This window comes from Ochotona princeps, chromosome 12 (genome assembly GCF_030435755.1).
Source record: "Ochotona princeps isolate mOchPri1 chromosome 12, mOchPri1.hap1, whole genome shotgun sequence".
In the NCBI taxonomy this organism is placed as follows: domain Eukaryota; kingdom Metazoa; phylum Chordata; class Mammalia; order Lagomorpha; family Ochotonidae; genus Ochotona; species Ochotona princeps.
In genome coordinates this window covers 44,144,114-44,165,047 of record NC_080843.1, presented here as the reverse complement: position 1 = coordinate 44,165,047, position 20,934 = coordinate 44,144,114, and the positions used below count along the sequence as shown (strand labels likewise).

Genomic DNA, 20,934 nt, shown 5'->3' with positions numbered 1-20,934 from the left:
TCTCTAGGCCTGGAAAGAGCTAGCACTTCATTGTCAGCAAAGCCCTAGATGTTAAGGCATGAGAAAAACAAAAAATGTGTGTGTGTGTCTGTGTCTGTCCATGTGTATCCCTGTACACTGATATTTCAGTGAACTTGTGTATGTAAGGGTGGGAGAGTGTATCTATTAAGATAAAGCTGGTATTTTTGCCCTTGTGCAAGTGTGTCAGGAAATTTTTTTTTGCTCAATGATTAGAGTAAGTCTGCCCTTATAGAAAACTGCCCTATCAATGAAATAACTATGTGATGAAACCTCAGATACTGAGAAATTCTGTGGAGAAAAATAGGCCTATGGAGGGACCCAGGTGAACTAAAGTCACTATTTTGAGTTGAGGTCTGTGGAGGTCTCCTCGTGGGGGTCATATGTCTGCAGAGAAGGTTCTGGTGAGGGGGCATGGTGGTTGTCCAGGTGTCTGTGAGACTGCCAAAGAGAGTCTCATTCCTGGCTGGCTCGAGGAAGAATAACAAGCCCTGTGTGCTGTGAGCACTGTGAGCAGAGCCACCTGTGGGATGTGAGCTTGCAGAGGTGACCAGGAGGCAGGTCCTGAAGGACCATGGAGACCACCTAAGAACGCATGCTTCTGTGATGCTGCAAATGTAAGACATTCTAAGCTCCAAGGAACCAGGAGCTAAGGTTTAGTCTCAAAATGCAAAGTAGCTATCACTCCAGTCTATTTTCTTATTTTCTACACTATTAAATTTTTCATATTCCTTTGAAATGGTTTCGTTTGCAAGTGGGGAATCCGAAGATCTTTCCCCATGAAGATCTACATTTAGAAGTGATTTCCACAGGTTAAAGCAAATCAAACAAATAGAAACTTCTCTGTACTCTGTAAAAACTTCTCCACACAAAGGAAAGCTTTCAGCCTTGACTCTAAATGATTTTCTGTACCTTTGAGTGCTTTGGCATATGTATGGCATTTAAATAAAATGAAACACAATTTTAAAACCTGCCACCCTTCTATAAATCTAGAAGGAAAAAGACTATGAACAATCATCAATTGGCTTTTATTTTCTATTAAACTGTTGTGTTTTTTTGCATTTGGTATCATTTACTGAATGCCAAATAAAATCCACCCACACTCCACTTACTGTAAGAGCGCTCACGAAGAAAATCTCATTTCAAATCTAATTGTGGACATTGTTCCTTCATTAGAAATTCATAGGATTTGCGAATATGTTACATACATACTGGAGTCTCCATTATTTTTCCAGCTCTTTTCCTGCCATCAATTCTAATCAGAATTTTAAAACAGTCATATCTAGAAAGGTGTTTTCTAGAGAACAACAGAAATAAACAAGCAGAAAAGAACAAAACCCATCAAAGTAAACAAAAAGCCATGATGACCATATATGCCAGTTTCCTGACTGCGTTTCAGTAGATGTAGGAAAATGGACAGGGGCAACCGACCTTCCGTTACCCTCTTCGTGCTGTTATTGCTACGAACTGCTTCCTCTCAGTACTGATTTAATTAGTATCTAATTGGTTGTTGCTGATTTAGGTAGAGAGAAAAAGCTGTTAGAGTTGGTTTCTTCTCTGCTCCAGTTCTGATGCCTCCTCATTCACATCAGTCAAACTTAAGACATCTGCCTCCATTAATACTGTGTATACTTTTTTTGCTGCAGTGGACAAGATATGCAGTGTTATGCAGTTAAATACTTCAGTTAGGCTTCTTATTATACCCCTATCGTTCATATTGTGTATGATATCATTGCTTTTTGATTTGCACTGAGAATCTGTAATAATACTGCAGTCTTTTTTGGTCACCACTGGGCCCCTCACTATAGATACATTATGGTGGTTCCTTAAGATAATAAAGGTGCTGAAAAATTCCCACCGCCACTAAGTAAGCCATCATAATATCTCAGCGTAATGCAGAACTCATGGTGATGCTTGTATAAACACACCTACTGCATAGTTAGTGCAATAGTGTACAAAATGTCATAGTATATTTTGATTGTCATTTTAGGAAATATTTATTCTACTTATAAAAACATGTGCTGTAAAGTAGAATGCCATGATAGACTGGCAGCAGCTTCATACATTGTATGTTGACCCAGTTTCTTGAAAACAAAAATAAGAGGCCAGGTTGAACGATTGACCTATGCCAGGAAGATATTCATACAGTGAGAACAATCTTCTTCAAACACATTTATCAAACCATATCCCCATTGTCAAGCAATACACAAGGATAAGAAAGTTGTGAATGACAAAATATTAATATGTAACAAAATTATGATCACATGGCATAGAGAAAATGCATTTTTCTGTTTTATATATAAATATACAGTAATTCTATTATATTTTAACATGTTCCAGAAATCACCCTTTCTAATAATATAAACCTGTTTTTACACTTTAACTCATCAGGGAGCTTCCAAATTCGTAAACATTTTCAGGTCCATGAGCCTCTAATTGGGAGGACACAACTGTAAACCCTCATTTCATTCTGTAACAGATTTGATATTTTTCCCTCTTTAAAATATGTGTATTTTTTCATGTGCTTGAAAAGCAGTGCAACAGAGGAAAGAGAAAGAAGGAGAGAAGGCTAGAGGAAGAGAATAAGTGGGATTGATTTTGTATCAACTGGCTTACTCCCCAGCATTCCCCTAAATGCCCCAAATAGCCACAGTTGATCCAGGCCAAAATCAGGAGCCAGATATTCCATCGGAATCTTTCAGTGGACGACAGGGAGTGGCGGGGGCCAAGCATTTGAGCCATCACCTGCTGTTTCTTAAGATAATTTGCAGGAAGCAATATCTGAAACAGAGGAGCCTGGATGGCACCAGTGCTCCAGTATGGGACGCTAGCATCTCAGGGGACATCCCACTGTACCACAATGCCTATTAAACATGTGCTCTTTAATTTGCTACCCTTCCTAACGTGGCCTGCTCATGTCCTTCATTCCTAAGTATGTAATCTATCCAGAAGGTCCTCAACATTGCTGGACATTGCTCTTAATTTTGGGAGCTGAATTAAGACATTGTCTCTTTCCCTCCGTTTATCTGTTAGGCTACGGGAGGAGTTTTTTGTTTTTTTTTTTTTTTAAGATTTTATTATTATTGGAAAGCCGGATATACAGAGAGGAGGAGAGACAGAGAGGAAGATCTTCCGTACGATGTTTCACTCCCCAAGTGAGCCGCAACGGGCTGGTGCTGCACCGATCCGATGCCGGGAACCAGGAACCTCTTCCGGGTCTCCCACATGGGTGCAGGGTCCCAAAGCTTTGGGCCATCCTCGGCTGCTTTCCCAGGCCACAAGCAGGGAGCTGGATGGGAAGTGGAGCTGCCGGGATTAGAACCGGTGCCCATATGGGATCTTGGCGCGTTGAAGGCAAGGACTTTAGCCGCTAGGCCACGCCTCCGGGCTCCGGGAGGAGTTTTTAATGGGACCACAAACTACTCCCTTTTCTTTCCTCCCCTCCCACACAGACACTCCAGCAGTCTGCTTACTTATTTTGCTCTCATCTGTGCCAACAATGAAGCAAACCAGAATATAGAAAAATAACCTGAAGGACCAGAATAGATTATTTGCATGGGGGAATCAATCACTATGAAGATGCACTTAGGCAACTACCCTTGGTGGGGCTTTTGCTGTAGTTGCAGCCAAAAGCATTCCTTAGAGGGGGCCTGGCTTATAAATGTCAAATTATCTGCCAGTTGTGCCAGTAATGTTTCATTTTTTTTCAGCTTCTCCAAAAGACATTCTATATCAGCCTCTTCAATGACTTGTGAGATGGAATTTGAAAGCATAAAGTGGAAAAGCTTGGGAAACTAGCCCTCGGGGAACTTGTGACAAGAGCTCTTCTCTGGTATGCAAATTGTGCTACCAAACTGATTTGAGCATTTCACAGACGAGGCAGGGAAAGCCATGTACCCTGATCAGTCCTTAGGGTTTGTCTTTGGGCATGAAACCGAAGCTGCCAAAAGGGGTAATGACTCGGGGACACACAGTGTGGGGCCCTAGATGCAAGTGTGTCATACTGTGGTGAGTACAGACAGACCCTCATGCTTTCAGAATCTCCCAAATGTCAGTGATCTTGGGAGTAGGATGCATAGGGGGTCTTCCTGGTTTATTCCACTGGGGACTCTGGTCAGCTCCACCGTGCCTCCCATTGCCAGTTTCTGCAGCTCTTATTCACCCTATCAGCTGGAAAAGAAAACTGAATTCCAGGCTCTTGCCTCATGGCCAGCTGCCATTGTCATGACATAACTTAGGTTAGAGATATTGCACTGGGTATAACCCAGTACAAGTAGGACAGAAAGGAATTTGGCTAAGAGGAGGCAGGGCAACAAAAAATAACAATAACCCAGCTACTTCCCCACATTCTAACCCTGACAGTCTTATTGTGGAAAGGTGGCTAGGGTGTGTGGGAACCCCAGAGGCACACGGGAAGAACAATCAGGGCAGTCCTTGATGGAGTGCCACTTACACCAAGCTCTTGCCTCAAACCATTGTTTTACCCTCAGTAAATGTCAAATTTTTAGAAAAGCCAGGCCCAAATTTGTCTTTGGCTGCAGATGAGCCCCAAGTAGGCACCTTTTGCATTTTTCTCTTTTTTTGACTAAATTTTTCATTGTTGCTCTAAGGAAAAATGTGCTTCTCAAGACAACATGAGTCCTATCTTGCTTTCCAGGAGTGAGTCCCATGATTTTGCTCACTTCTCACCGCTTCCTTAACTCTGTGACTAAGTAGGAGGGTCAGAGATGCCAACAGGGCCAGGGCTATGTCAGAATACAGCAAAGCTCCAAGTCCTGACTGCCATGAACACAGCTCCTGGGGCCTGGCCTCATGTTCTGGCATTTTCCTTCCAGGCACCTGAGTCTTTATTTCACTTTTCACTCATGGCTCATTCTGCTAGTTTGTTTGATTTCCCGATCATTCAGCCTGCTATGTTCTTTATTTTTTCTTTCTTTTAGTGGGGGTGGAGGGCCTTAGAGCAGCTCTTTTGCAAGCCTAGCAGTGCATGAATATGTAGTTTGCTCCAGAATCAACACGTTTTCTTGTAATAGGCATGCTCCTGAGAGCATCTAGTTCGATACAGGGGTGCAAGCGTAAGTTTTTCCCTTTTCTTGTGGTTACATTGTATTCCTATAGACTCCTTGAGGACAGGGTATAGTGCTTCCTCACCCTTATGTTCTTGATATCAAGCACAGTGACTTGCCTACAGGTAGCATTTAAGAATGATCTACAGAGCAAAGGCATCGGCAGGCAATGGAGCTAATCCTTTACTCAGGATTCCCCTGTCTTCAGGTGCATCTGGCTCTTAGCTGGAGAAAACCCTCCCTCCTCTATTCATCAGATCTGTAAAGGCCAGAGGGCCAGACTAGATCCCCCTCAATGCTAGGCTCTGTCGTGCAGGAGGTTTCTGAGGTTGGGGAAATGATCCTATATCTTAACAAGCCAGACCTTTGTTTCTTTCCATTTCTAAAACATTCCTAATATGAGCTATCTTACAGGTGGTGTGAGTTTTATTAGTGAGCTCCAGGATGTAGCTGCCTCCCACAGGGACTTTTAGATACTGAGTTGATTTCCCAGTGGAGGCTGTGGGGAGAATGACTGGTTTTGGGAGAAGTGGGGAAGGGAAAGAATCCTCCTTTTTGCTTAACAAACTTCAGCTTTGTTTGAACTCACTACATGCATTAGTGTTAATATCTTTAAAATTAAAATCTCCTTGTAAAAATATTAGTGGCATCTCCCTACTGTATATTGATGGTTATTCTCAGATTGAACTGTGTCATTACATTTCCATGCCAATTTTTCCCTGCTAACATAAAAATGACAGTTGAATTAGCCAGTAACGAAGAACGGTAGCAAGCGTTTGAGAGTGTGTTTGAAAGAAGAAAGTTATGACCTCTATCAAAGGTTTGAGACATGTTAGGAGATTGTGCTGTAGGAATCTACATTTTGGTTTATATTGATTATATGTCTTACTGTTACTTTCTTCTTTATGTTCACCTTATTAATAAAAGTCCATGTTGTAGAGACCATGTTGATATGTTGAATAAGTGTTACAAGCACATGCCTGTTTCATTACGCAAGTAATAAAATCATTATTCTAATTGCCATAATAGCCAAGGCCTGGTGGATCCTTGTGGTTGACAGCATTGCATTTCCCAGATGCCAGCACTTCATACATTGCGCTGTTTAACCACCACGAGTTGCTCATTATTTTCTTAAGTCATTATTTTACAATAAATATTATCATAAGCCATAAAATTTAAAATTGCTCATGAATAAGGATATCGAAGGACTTTAAAAGCAAAAGATCTTTCATTAGGATGAGAAAGGGAAAAATCTGATGACAGAAGTGGCAATTTTTAAAAGAATATTTGCTTAGGTTGTGTTTAAGCCATCTAGCTGTGAAATAATAAAGCCTGGCAGCAGTAGCAATATATTACCATTCCCACAAAGTATATTCAGCATAATTTCTTTTTTATAAATAATAAAAACATAAATAAATATGGTGACTCTAGGCTAACATGAAATTCTGTTCAGTACCATGGGCCAGATATTTTCTCCTCAATCTTTTTTTTTTTTTAAAGTATTTTTATTTGGCAAGCAGAGTTACAGAAAGAAGAGGCAGGGAGAGAAATCTTCTATCTGCTGGTTCACTCACCAGATGACCACAAAGGTTGGAGTGGGGCCAGTCCCAAGCAACGAGCCAAGAGCTTCTTTCAGATCTCCCATGTGGGTTCAGGGGCCCAACTATTTGAGCCATCCTCAACTTCTTTCCCAGTCCAATATCAGGAAGCTGGATTGGAAGCAGACCGCTGGAACACAAACTAGTGCCCATATAGGATACCAATGCGGCAAGCAGTTGCTTAGCATACTCACCATGGCACTGGTCCGCATCTTTGTTTTCATTGGTCAATTTTGACTTGTTCCTTCTTCTGCTTTCCCCTGATGGTTTAAGTAATATATGAATTAATAACAGGGCAGCATTTGATCCTGGTACTGGAGATAGGCTGCTCAGAGGATGTTGTTTTTGTACAAGAAAGAATTCAGAAGTGAGACAGTAAGTAGTAGTCACACCAAGTAGGGGGTTTGATGAAGAAAAGTACAGCAGAGAGACAAGGTGGGTTTCTCAGTAAAGGATTAAGTGTTGTTGGCATTTAGAATGGTACTTATAAGGGAACAGCATCCAGCTGTCCTGATGCTATTCCTTCCCCTCCTCCGTCCTCTGGATAAACAGTTTGCTGGTGGCAGTAAGGATGGTTCATCTCAACGTTTCATTACCCAGGAATATCAGACTGAGTAGCCCACATGGCCCCTGGCAAGGGAGATTCTTCTAGGGTTCCGCTTTTGTTGAAGGGTAAGAGAGAGGCTGGGACTACCTGTAAAAGTCCCAGGATATGAGTAGGACTTTGTAAAGTACTAGTTTCTTTCAAGGCTGCTAGAGGCTGCCATGTTGCTTCCCACAGAGGCCTCTCTCATATAGAGGCTAAAATCTTCTGACAATCCTAAACTGAGTTTGATGCCCTTGAGGAGAAATGGAGCCTTCATTATCTCACACATGGTAGGCAGGAAGGAGCCAGAGAGTGCCTCAGACCACAGCCCTTGAAACCTGATGTTGGCCACCCCAGCTTTCCTTTTGGAAATCCCTTCCCATAACACATCCAACATAGGCAGTGCATTCAAATCCAACATTCAATATAATTCTGTCTGTAGGAACATTAGAAAGCATTTTTGTAATTCGATTTTCAAAATGATTTGCCCACCAAGTTATTCCTTTTGTTGTACACTAGCCCTGCTACCTCCAGAATGGTACAGACTAAACACTGCCTGGCAAGTGAGCAGGCCCACTTACAAAGGATTTCCAAATGTAGATGCTTTTATTGGAATGCTAAATTTGGTAGTGCTGTCACAATACTACATGTATGGATGTTGAACCAAATAATTACTTTAGGTAACATGTTTTCACAAAACATTTTTAGCTCTCCAACATTACCACAGACCACTTTGCCTCTAGTCCCTAATTAATAATGTTGCTGTCATTAGAATATATCAGCTAGCTTTCCAGAGGCGAATAGGTCCTTTGCTCTGGAAGACTAGTAGGGAAAGACATTCTATTGGAGAAGCTCGGGCCTCCAGATGCCATCCCCTTGATGAGTGAGCCCACAGTTTCGTGTGATGTCCTGATGTCCGTAAGAGACAGTCTCCTCCTGATGGCAGAGCAAGTGAATGTTGATGGGCAACAGTGGAGGGGAGGAGAGGTGTATCTACAGTATTTTATGGAAATGGGGCGTTTCTCTAGATGGAGAGGGGATAGAGGAGGGGCAGCTGTAACAGTAGTATTTTGTAGTGACCCACAGCCCTGTGTCCAGTGCTGGAGGCTTCCCTTCAGCATTCATTCCCTGGAAGACTCAGCATGGGATATTTCTGAGTTACCGTGCCCTCCCTGAGATCGCCATGTGCCAACAATCCTGACGATGCCAATGCAGTCAGAAGTAAAGACTGTCACCAGGAAGGAACCAGGACAGTTTTTTCTGTTCTTCTCTGGATCCTGAATTTCCCTTGATAGTAGAACACTACTCTGTCCCTCCCAGCTTTCTAATGAGCACCTCCATTTGTAGCTTGCTAAAGGTGACCAGGAACACCAAGGCTCTGATTCCTTTCATCAGAAGATGCCTACCAGACTAGAATTTTCCAACTGGATATCCTACCACACATGCTTTTGCAATAAGCTCTTTTGCTTCCACAAATCTTACACTAACTACCCCAGTCAGCCTTAAAGGTCACCACATTGCCAGACCATGAATGAGGCCACGAGGCACAATAAACATCATCCCGAGGGGACCTGAGGCTCCCACTCCTTGCTCAGAGATCACAGAGAAAGAACAAGGGATGTGGGTGTCACTTGGAGTGAGAGGAAACAAGATCTGTGGCCTGGTACAACACATTGGAAGTAGATAGGCCCTACTAAGTCTTTAAGGCCTGCAGTGCTAATGCCTTATTCATTGGGGTGCAATGATATCATTAAGAGCACATTAGTTTAAAGAGTAACCAACATGGTTTTTGTGACCCTACCTAGAGAAAGGTTAAACAGGATGAGCTACTGGCTCAGGCCGGCTGTGGTAAGAACTAAGTTTTATTGCAAGTAGATTTCCATGGATTAAAGGGCTGTAATGGAGTCCTTTTGGAAAACAGATAACTCATTTACCAGAGTTTGCAGCCATTTAAGGGTCAGTTATTTACCCACAACAATCCAAATGTTACACTCTGTAGCTTAATATGTTCTCCATGGTTGAGTCCAGGTGTAAAATGAATACATAATGAAAAAACTGAGCATGAAACAGCACAAATTTTAGATTTATTTATTGTCTTCTTACCTTTATTTAAGAAGGTAACAACGTTTATAGAAATTCATTTTTGTATTTCAGTGTAGCCAAAAAAGACTGGTTTGAGACCAGTGGTGCCTTTCTATATCATGTATTCATTAAAAAAAATAGGATTTTTGGCTGCATCCAGGGTTTAAAGACTTGACCTCTGCTGACAGCTGCATCTTTGAAGCCTAGAGGACAACTGAAGTCATGTTCCAGAGCCATTCTTCTGGTTTGTAAATACATTCTTGGCACTGACGACTCTCGCTCTTTCCCAGCAGTCCATAGCTTATTTTATTACATCATTCTGTTTACTTCGCTTTCCTCTGCTAAACTTTTTTCTTAAGACTTGTTTATTTTTATTGAGAAGTCAGATATACAGAGAGGAAGAGAGACAGAGAGGAAGATCCTCCATCTGATGATTCACTCCCCAACTGACCGCAGTGGCTGGTGCTGCGCCAATCTGAAGCCAGGAGCCCAGGGCTTCTTTCAGATCTCCCACACGGGTGCAGGGTCCCAAGGCTTTGGGCTGTCCTCGACTGCCTTCCCAGGTCACAAGCAGGGAGCTGGATGGGAAGCAATACTTCCGGGATTAGAACCAGTCCCCATATGGGATCCTGGCATGTTTAAGGTGAGGACTGTAGCTGCTAGGCCACGCTGCCGGACCCCACTGCTGAACTTTTTAAATGTGAATGTGAAGAGGAGAGTGCCGACTTAGAAAGGAAAGATGATGGCCTGTCAGTTGCCCGGAGGCAGGAACTATCTGGGATAACCTTAATCCTGTTCACACATTTGTCTTACCTAGGTGACAGTTAAGCCCCACTGGCTCTATTCCGGAAATGAAAGAATCATTTAATGACCAAGCATCGCTGTAGGAGTAGAATTTGAGGACAGAATTCTTCTCTTATCCTCCAGATAGGGCTTCCCACGGAGGGAGAACTGCCACATGTGTCTTGGAGACGTTGGAATTGATGAACTCCTAGCTTTTGACCAACTGTTCAAGCCTTGGTGCTCCATGAACCTGAGTGTGCTGGTCCTGAAATGCAAGGGCTGAGAAGAACTCAGCTAGAGACTCTGCTAGTTTTAATGGATCTACGGTGAGATCATCAGTGATCTTGCTGCCTGTACTAACTTGCTCACTAGCATAGTCAAGCAATGACAGGTTTTCCTGTAAGAGGTACATTTTAGAAGGTAGAAAACAGTAAGGTCTGACCATTGAATAAGTGGCTGATCCACTATCAGGAGGAATGTGTTGGGGTTTTACACATTTCTTTTTTTTAAAGATTTATTTATTTTTATTACAAAGTCAGATGTACAGAGAGGAGGGGAGACAGAGAGGAAGATCTTCCGTCCGATGTTTCACTCCCCAAGTGACTGCAATGGCCGGTACTGCGCCGATCCCAAGCCGGGAACCAGGAACTTCTTTCCGGGTCTCCCACACGCCGGTGCAGGGTCCCATGGCTTTGGGCTGTCCTCGACTGCTTTCCCAGGCCACAGGCAGGGAGCTGGATGGGAAGTGGAGCTGCCGGGATTAGAACCAGCGCCCATATGGGATCTTGGCGCGTTCAAGGCGAGGACTTTAGCTGCTAGGCCACACCTCCGGACTCAGGGCTTTACATATTTCACAGTCGTCAAGTGTAATGTTATTCCTCCTAGAAAATCTAAAGTAGTCTAAACGAGGCAGATACTGTATTTTGAAACCTGTCTATACAAAGACTTTAAAATGACCTGTTATGATACTAACAACAATGCCTGCCTTCTTTGTTCTGTTCCTAATGGAAAGAGTTATATTTGGTCTCAAGATTGCTCTTTTACTATACATAAATATATATATATGTACTTTAATATATATGTAGAGTATTTTTCTGCCAAAAGCAAAGATATCTTGAGGAAAACCATTTTACCTTTGTTATTTTTCCACATTTATATATTTAATGTATAAATACATTAAAGTGTTAACATTCTTTTTTGTTGTCTGTGAAGATAATTGCCTTCTATATTATATTATCCTGTTCTTGCTGATTGACTTATCTTTTGGGAAAATTTGTTAGTTTTGTTTGATTGCATGGTTTCAAAGGGAGATTTATTTCTTTCTCTCCATCCTCCCTGCTTGTGTGTTTTTTTTTAAAAGTTCTTTCTCTCTTTTTCTTGCTCCCTTTAATCTTCCTTTCCGTCCTTCTCTCTCTCTTTCCCTCTCTGGAGTTCTTTGAAGACAGACATGTCTTAGGTAAGAACTGATCCATTCAGTAGCCAACTCTTCTTAAGAAGCAAAGAAGATAAATTATAGCTTGAAACTGGCTGCTAGGCAAAGTTAGAAAACCGACGATGTAATCACAAACCCATAATGGGATTTTGTGTTTGAGAAATGACTAGATCTGCTTTGTGTCCTCAGTGGTGCGTTGCCAAATTGAAACTTCTCCGTTCTTCCAATGATTTTACTTCCCTAGTACTGTACATATATGCCTTTGTTCACGAATACACTGCTGAATGGGTCTGGAGATTCAGTTATTTATACATTTCAGCTCATTCAAAGAGCAGCTGCAAGAAGGTTCTCAAAAGAACAGTGTTGTAATCTGTTTATGACCCTGTATCAGTTGCTAGGGAGGGGTGGAGTAGAATCTTAAATCGTAGGGGATGACTTGTTAAGTACACCAAAAGCTTATCTTAAAATTTGACAATTTAGGTTGTCTGTCTTTGATATTTGAATTTCATCTGTGTTCTGATTTCTAGGATAAATTTTCCTCTCTGTGTTATCTTTGAAACCTTAAAGTTTTAGAATTGATCCCTGGAACTGAAGTTTTATTTTTCCCTTGGTGCCTTTATTACTTCCTCTTTTTTTTATTTATTCTTCATTTTTACCTTGCTCCATGAATTCACTTTAAAATATATAAATTTATAATCCGTGCAGTTTCTCATAATATTAAGTTGTCATGAAATTTGAGCTTTCCATATGCAGTGGTTTCAGAATTTATTGCACCAAAATGAATTTGAATTCTCATCATATACACATATATATGTATTTGTGTATATTTAGAGCAAGATAAAAATAGAGATAGATATGGATAGAAAGTACTTGTCACATTCTAGGTACTGTGCTTTTGCAAAGATGGTTAGTATTTTTTAATTATCCTAACCTTGTTGTTTACTAGAGAGATCGTGGTAAACAGCTTACTGAAGTGTGAAGTGACAAGTGGTACAGAGAAAGTGAAGGATGCTGTGGGAACAGAGGAGGGAGTCCCCATCTCTTTTGTCTTCTTGCTTTGCAGAGAAACTGAAAACAACTTTAAACAGATGTTATCTCTGCTTAGGTACACTGTAATGTGATCTACATAAAATCATGACAGTTTTCATTTTCTGTGAAAAACACTTCTTTGGTGATTTTATAAACATGTGAGTACAGGTTAGATTTTAGAGAAGTACCTTTTGATCTCATGGGTTTGCTAGAAAGTATCAGAGTGACTCCTGCCTGAATTTACTACTTTTACCAATTGTAGGCTCTGTTCTTACCATTCCCAAGAGGTAACTTATGCCATTATCTCTCAGTTGGTATGTGTTAGCTTCATTTGGGACAGAATTCCTACCTGGGCATCCTCTGACCAGAAATTTCCCATCACCTTGCTAATTTAAATTTCTTTCTTAAAACCTGAATTCTACTCTTACTTAAAAATTAGATGTTGATCATTAATAAATAGAACCTTATATAATGATAGATTTGAATATGTTATCATGCTTTATTATGTAAATTCTCAGATTAGACCTCTCAATTTTCAGCAACTTCTTCATTATTCTCTCAAAGCCATCAACTCAAATACAATTCCCAGTACTCAAGAATGTGTTCCTAAGATTTAAGGAACAATGTGGACTTTAGGACATTTCTGTAGATGGACACAGGAGATGATTACAATGTAATTTTCCCAGGAGACTTTTTCTCTGTGGTTTCTTATTATTTCTGTAACCCACTTTTTTATTTAAGTATACACTTTTGAAAAGCATTATTTGAGAGGCAGAGAACTAGATAAACAAGGAAAGACAGAATCCCATCTAATGGTTCACACATGTATACCCACAGGGTTGGAAACAGGCCACACCTAAGCCTGGGAGCTGGGAACCCAGTGGGTAGCAAGGACTCAACAACAGGAGCCGTCATTTGCTGCCTCCCAAGGTACACATTAGCAGAAAGCTGGAATTACGTGCTGGAACAGGGAATTGATGCTGAGAATACTCTTGATATGGGATGCATGTGTCCCAACCAAGTCTCAACTGCTGTGACAAATGCCTATCCCTATATCCATTTTTGATAGGAGTCTGTATTTTGAAAACAGTTACAGATGGATTTTGTTGTCCAGAATGTGTGTCTTTGGTGCACTTGTAAATGTTTCGAAGATTAAGAAATGTTGCCATTAAGAGTGAGAGCAGTCTTTTCAATTTTTTAAGCTAGACACTATTTTGCATGGGTTTTCTATGTTTCAAAACTATTTGCCACATTAAATTAGTCTAATGAAACACTAACCATAAGTATATTTTGTTGAATGGTTGTGAAATTGGTAATGGTTTTGTGAATGGATATGTCTTAGCAAAGAACAGGCTCCATATCCGTTAAGCCCCGGACAAAGCTGTTCTGTTATCCTTGACATTTTGTACAGCTGATTGTTTTGTAATGATCACACCACACTAAAAGCTGAAAATAGATGCTGCCAATTTCATAATTGGTCATGAATCTCTTTGAAAGCTTTTATAGTTGCGTAGGAAGGAAAAAACCAAGAGGGAAAAAAATCATACATCTTTTAAATTATATTACATGATTTCTAAAAGAATTGTGGAAAATGAAATTCTGCTACAATTCAGGTATGGCACAAAAAAACAGGGCAATGCTTACTTTTGGAAATATCAAGTGTTATTCATTCTTTTAGAATTAATTACATAATTACTCACCAGAATACAAAGATCCCAGGGCACCCTAATGGAAACACTACACTTCCAAATAAAATAATACTAATTATCACCTACTATACTCAAAGTGCTTTATTAGCCATAATTTTTAACTCCCCACATCTCTGTGTGTAAATAAACATCATTAAGAATATTAATCTTCCCTCTAGTTTAGAAATAAGAAAACTAAGGCTAAGAAATTGATTTCAATGGAGCCCAAAAATAGCTCTTCCAACTATTCATAAATGACTAGGTAGTAATTAATTTAAAAGTATTACCTTTCTTCCAAGATGATTGATCAAATTAGATTAAATTTTGTAATGAGCATCATGACAGCTTTAAGACTATTGAAAATGCCCAAGATTTGGCAGAAGTTATCTTATAGTCACTCTCTTAGGTACATGGTAACCACATGAAGTTCATGCCATTAAAGCCATTAGATTGGGAGATTAAAAAGTTGTAACAAATTAAAGGTTACCGAATTTTATTAGGGGATAATACCAGGTTTACAAACTCTATCTTATCATGAGGACATTGCTTTTTTTTTCTTTCTCCAAGGAAACAATTGCTGTTTGTTAAAAAAGGCCATGAGAAGTGCTAGTGGAAGGTAAGAGTCGCTGGGGTATTTCATGCCCAGTGTAGTCACCACTAAGGTGAGAGCTACCACTGGAACACAGTTACAGAGCTACAAAAAAGGACCATCCTTAAAACATTGTAGCAGTAAGTCAAGGAGAAATGTGACCCTTTGTCTCAGGTCATAAAGCTCACTTTTTAAAGGACATCCTGTGATACAGTGTCCCAAGTCTGCAGGCTCATCAGACAAGACAAAGGTGTGATCAAAACTCATTTGACAAGAATTGGATTTAAGAGAAATCCAACTGACCAAACTTGTGATGAGGAGACCTGTAGGACAGTGACCTTGCGGATATTCAAAATGTCTACTACAGCACCATTTTTAGCAGAAGGAAATCACGCGCTAGCCTGACTCCACACAGAAGTGGACAGGAAAAAAAATCTCTGAAATTTCCTCATCAAAACATAGCTGGTCAGTGGACAGTTCACAGGGAAGGCATGTAAGTTAGCTGTGAACTTCTCATGACAGTGATTTGTGGTAAGAGTCTCTATCTGATGGTACCCAGGGCTTAGGATAATTGATGGATAAAGTACGAGCAAGGTGACTGCTTTTGGGTAATGGAATTGAATGGCAAGGTGTAAAGAATATTTTTTCTGGGTATAATTTGTTCCTAAATTTAGAATCATTCATTGCTGGAAGATGATGTTCCATCTTCCAGATAGACAAACAGGAAATGATCCTCTGTAAGCCCTGTCTAGTTGGAGCCCAGAGAAAAATGGAGCCCACAGGAACCATTTCCTTGTTATCCATCTAGTCTTGAGATATTAGAATTTGAGGTACCATGTGAACTAAACTTTGGCTCAACTGGCAAGAAGTTCTTTTTGATGGTATGGTTCATACAGGATTGCTTGTTCTTGCACCCAAGAACCAAAGAAATACGAAACTTGCCATACAGGATTCTGACTTCACCTAAAATATAGTGACAAATTACCATAACATTCAATTCTGAAGTAGTCATTCACAGAAACACAGTTTAGAAAAATTCCTAAATACCTCCTTAAATAAAAATAAACATTCAATAAACATTGTTATATGCAGGGTGCTTTGCTTTTTCACGCAAGGTTTGAACTGGTGAAAGAGCTCTTAAAATAGGAATGCTCTGTGTTTTCATATTGTCCAGAGTAGAGAGTTGTAGCATTTTATAAATAGTATGAAAGCAGTGTAACTTCATTTAATGCTTTATTGTTACTTGCATTTATTAGAAATATGCTTTAAAATATAATGGAAATTCATATGTGCATGCTGTGTGAATCTAAGGAAAATTGAGACCAAATGAATTGTGTCCATATAAATTTATCTTTCTGTAGAGCTGAAGAAACAAATACTTGCCTGCTTCCTCAACCCTCTCGCGCTTCTTTCAAGAATCACACGCTATTCTGTTCTTCCCTTTTGCTTTTTCTCACCATTGTCCTGGAAATGCCTTCCACTTGCAGTCTTACAGTAAATCAGTCCTTGCTTTTTTTTTTCCTCTTCCCAGTTTTTTTTTCTTTGCCTTTCTGAATATATTTCACAGACGGCCGTCTTCCAAAATAACAACATCAATTAATTTTTAACTTAAAAAAATCACATTGAACCCTGAGTCTGCCCTACCATTGATGTGTAATAAATGTAAGAGGCTGTGCAGGGACTGATAAGCCCCCATTTGTGCAGGCTCTTTGAAGGAACCAAACGCCCGGCACACTCACACTTGCCGTTGTCTGCTCAGCCGGCGGGGCTGTGGACCTGTGTGTGAGTTGACCTACAAACCTCCAATGTGAGCCATGATACGGATGGAAGTAACTTTCCTTGGGTGCCTGAGACTGGAAGTTGTTGGCATTTTTTTATGTTTGCACAGACAACAGCTTCTCCCCTGAAGTTTGCTCCTGGGTTAACTGGGATGGTTTATCACAGCACACCTGTTCCCCTTTTGCAGAGTCTGATGATCTCCGAGGGAAACCTGCACTCGGCCATCAGAGCGCTCCTGACCCTGGAGAGGCTCACAGTTCAATGGTAGATGCAGGTGGTGTTGAGAGCATCACCCAGTGTCCTCCGAAGATTCCTCAGATGATGGCTGCAGGTAAATGTGCATGGTCCTCACGCCTCACAAACAGGACACTGTAACCTTCCGGATGGCACAGCTTCCTCAGCTGTGGAATTGCACATTGTCCTGGGAATCTGGACCATGGAACAAATCAGGCCACAGGGCCCATGTAATTCGAAGAGCATGAAGGCGAATTTCACACACTCTTGGTTCTCTTTGTTCCTCTCTGATATTTGCTTTTTAATTTATTTATTCATCATGGTTTGGTTTATAATAAAAATCAGTGCTTTAAAAAATAGTTTGGAAAAAAATCTCTTTAGGCAGACATCTGCATTTTTATGTGAATGTTTTAAAAATTTGTTAAGGTGCTGGTAAGGGCAGACATGGAACAGAGTATCCCTTAATAAAGCCAGTGGGGACTAGTTCTACTAGTTGGTAGTTGTCCTTCTGTTCGATAGTTAGAAGCTGTGCCTACTCCAGAATTACACTTGGAAGCATGGCTTTATTTATTTTTAGTTCACTAAGGCATCTGACTTGTTTTTACCCAGAGGGTGTTAACTGCTTTGTCTCTCAGCCTTGTCATTTCTGTGATGTTGCCTCACTGGGAGAAGGAAGCAATCCTTCAGGCTTTTTCCAGGGGTAACTTTGCAATGGCATGCTGTGTATGCTGTAAACTACATGTCATTAAGTTCCTTCCCAGAAACTGGGAATGCTTTTATATTTACATCTGCAGGAAACACTGCTGATGATTATAGTGCTTTAATTTGTTTGTGTGTGTGTCAGGGCTGCGGGGAGGTGGGGAGGGCTGGATTGTGCTGCATGAAGCCTCAGGTCTCCAAGAAGCATGAATTCTTTCAAAACATAGTATCCTTGCTTATTGATTCTAAGTCTCAGTTTCTTTTCCCCTCCAGCAGCCGATGGTTTGGGGAGTATAGCAATAGACACGACCCAGCTCAACATGTCTGTGACAGATCCCACAGCCTGGGCCACAGCCATGAACAACTTGGGCATGGTTCCCGTGGGGTTGCCTGGACAGCAGCTTGTGTCTGGTAAGCTTTCCCTTGGTTGCGGGGTTGCCTGAGGCAGTGCCAGAGGGTATGGGTGACAGGTGCCCGGTAATCTCTGCAAATGGCGAGGGCTACCCACACGGGCTGATTTATGACTAGGGCGCGCTTGGCAGATCATGCTGGGGATTCCTCTACACATCTTGCTCCCCTGCCTCATAGCTGTTTTCACAAAAAGCCGCCTTCGCTGTTACTGCACTATTGTTAATCCCTGTAGCCCTGGAACCTCAACTATGGTTTTAAATTTATTTGGTTAAATACAATGGCTAATATGTGCTGGCCCGTTTGCAAAACCTATTCCTGTACATTATTGTGTAGGGTAGCACAGTCTTGCCTCTGAAATAAACACAAACTTATTTTTGTTGTTGCTTATGCTAATGCTCTGAGTTTACAAATTGGGACTGAGGACTGTAGTTTAGATGGCTTTACCACCAGTGAGGTAACCGCGCTTAAAAGCTCAGTGCATCTGCTGCAGAAGTCTCTATTTTGTCTCTGCCAAACTGTGAAATCATAATACAAGACATTCCATAACAAGAATGTTTAGAAATATCACAGCTTCAAAGGATTTGTTGAGGATTTTGCTTGCTTCCTGTAGAAAGTGCTTTGGAAAAGTGTGTCTGTGTGTGTGTGTCCCCTTGAGGAGCATGTTTCTCGCTAAATTGTAAAGAAAGAAAACAACCGAAAAAAACAACAATAAAAGCAATGTGAAGAAGCAAGTGCTAAGTGGTGTAGGAGCCCACGAATGTAATAAATTCTAGTTCAATCTCTAGGGCCCAGGGATAAAAGTGGAGCTCTGTCTAGGGGGATAAATAGCATTTACATATTCACTCCCTTATTCATTACTTGCATGTGCCAGGACCAGGTCTCCAACGGTCAGCACAGCAGGTTACATCCTCCTGGAATCTGCACAGGGGGAGGTGACAGGCATTACCTGTTATCAGTGCTATAATGGCAGAAAAAAAAATCACCTTTAACCCTAAGCTAGGTGAGGGCTGATGGGCGTGAGTAGAAGCCAGTTCTTTGGAAGGTTTCTCAGTTCTGCCACACAGCAAGCACAGCACACTCTGCTGAGTTAGCTAAACATTTAGTTTCTTGTTTCTTTTTACTTTTCTGAACAGAAGTCTTAGATGAATAATTCTAATTTAGCTGTAGTACATTTCAGATAGGCAAAATTACTCCATTGTGGAGTGTGATGAAAGCTTCCTGCGTTGTACTTTGAGGATTCAGTGTAGGGATATACCAAAAGTCTTCAAAAGGGTCATGCAAATGCATATTATGAACAACTATATACAGATTTCAAAAAATTACTGCCTGAAAATAACCACCTCTTTAAAATTTCTATTTGTTTAAGAGGCAGAGAGTTAGAGCGACACAGCCTGCGACTGCTGCTTCACTCTAGGGCTTGACCAGGCCAGGCCAAACTCAGAAACTGAGAACTTAAGCCAGGTTGCCTACACAGGTGGCAGACCCAACTACTTAAGCCAGTACCAGCTGCTTCCCAGGGTGTGCTCTGTCTGGTCCAGGGAGTTAGGATTGGGGCTGGGGCTTGAATCCAGCATGCGGGATGTGCTCACCTCCAGTGGCATCCTAACTGCTGTGCAAATGTTAGTTGTGAAACATGCGCTTCAATTGTCTTTTAATTCCTTTTGCACAGTTTTTTTTAAAAGATTTATTTATTTTTATTGGAAAGGCATATTTACAGAGACAAAGTTCTTCCTTTGCTGGTTCACTCCTCAAGCGGCCACAACAGCCAGAACTGAACTGGTACGAAGCCAGAAGCCAGGAGCTTCTTTTGGGTCTCCCATGTGGGTGCAGGGTCCCAAAGCTTTGGGTCATCCTCTGCTGCTTCCCCAGGCCACAAGCAGGGAGCTGGTTGGGAAGTGGAGCATCTGAACACGAACTGCTGCCCATGTGGGATCCTGGCACATGTAAGGCAAGGATTAAGCCATGAGGCCACCAAGCCAGGCCCTCCACAAGATTTTTGAGGTACTCTTCTGTATGCACACACATATATGACTGTATATATATATATATATATATATATATATATATATATATATAAATCCATTTGTGTGTGTGTGTAAGGTTTCTTGCTGTAACACGAAAAAAACATGAGATTGGACAGGAAAGAAGGTAAAATGAGGGATAGAGGGAAAAAAAGACAGATTGGATTATAGGGCCCAAAATGGTAGCCTAGTAGCTCATCTTGCACATGCTGAGATCCCATATGAGCACTGATTCTAACCCCGGCAGCTCCACTTCCCTTCTAGCTTCCTGCTTGTGGCCTGAGAAAGCAGTCGAGGACGGGCCAAAGCCTTAGGACCCTAGCACCTGTGTGGAAGACCTGGAAGAAGCTCCTGGCTGCTGGCTTTGGATTGGCTCAGCTCCAGCTGTTGCAGCCACTTGGGGATTAAATCAATAGACAGAAGATTTTTCTCTCTGTCTCCCCTCCTCTCTGTACATCTGCCTTTCCAATAAAAATAAACAAATCTTTTTAAAAAGATTGGGTTATAAAACATACTTACAACGTTGACATTATGGCATAACATATAAGCTACCACCTACAATATTGTGATTCCTTTTGGGCAACTTTTCATGTCTCAGCTGCTCCACTTTTCAACCAACTGCATGCTAATGCACTTGTGAGAGCAGCAAAAGGCAGCCCAAGTGCTTTGGCCATTGTACCCATGAGGGAGATCTTGGCCTGCCCCAGCCATGGCTATTGGGACCCTTTACAAAATGAACTAGAGAATAAAGATTTCTTTGTCTCTCCCTCAATTCTCTATAACTCCGCCTTTCAAATAAGTAAATATTGTTTAAAAACCCACATACTTAGGAAATTTATAAAAGGCTCCAAAATGCTATAAAATTCATACAGTTGAACATCAGTCTACTTCCAGGCTGTGTGTGTGCACACACGTCTGT

General features: G+C 41.1%; 1 protein-coding gene across 10 annotated transcripts in view; it reads left to right on the top strand.

Annotated features, from left to right (window-relative positions):
- The window catches only part of ENOX1 (ecto-NOX disulfide-thiol exchanger 1), a 487,830-nt gene that overhangs the window by 261,240 nt on the left and 205,656 nt on the right, over positions 1-20,934 (top strand). For 8 of the 10 annotated variants that reach the window (XM_058670707.1, XM_058670708.1, XM_004577459.3 and 5 more), the window contains 2 exons: positions 16,838-16,981; positions 17,857-17,994. The exons of 1 other annotated variant lie outside the window; for it this stretch is intronic. In XM_058670707.1, the coding sequence (XP_058526690.1) occupies positions 16,838-16,981; positions 17,857-17,994 (282 nt within the window). The remainder of the gene's footprint in view (positions 1-16,837; positions 16,982-17,856; positions 17,995-20,934) is intronic. One more of the 10 variants, XM_058670706.1, reaches the window with a different exon arrangement.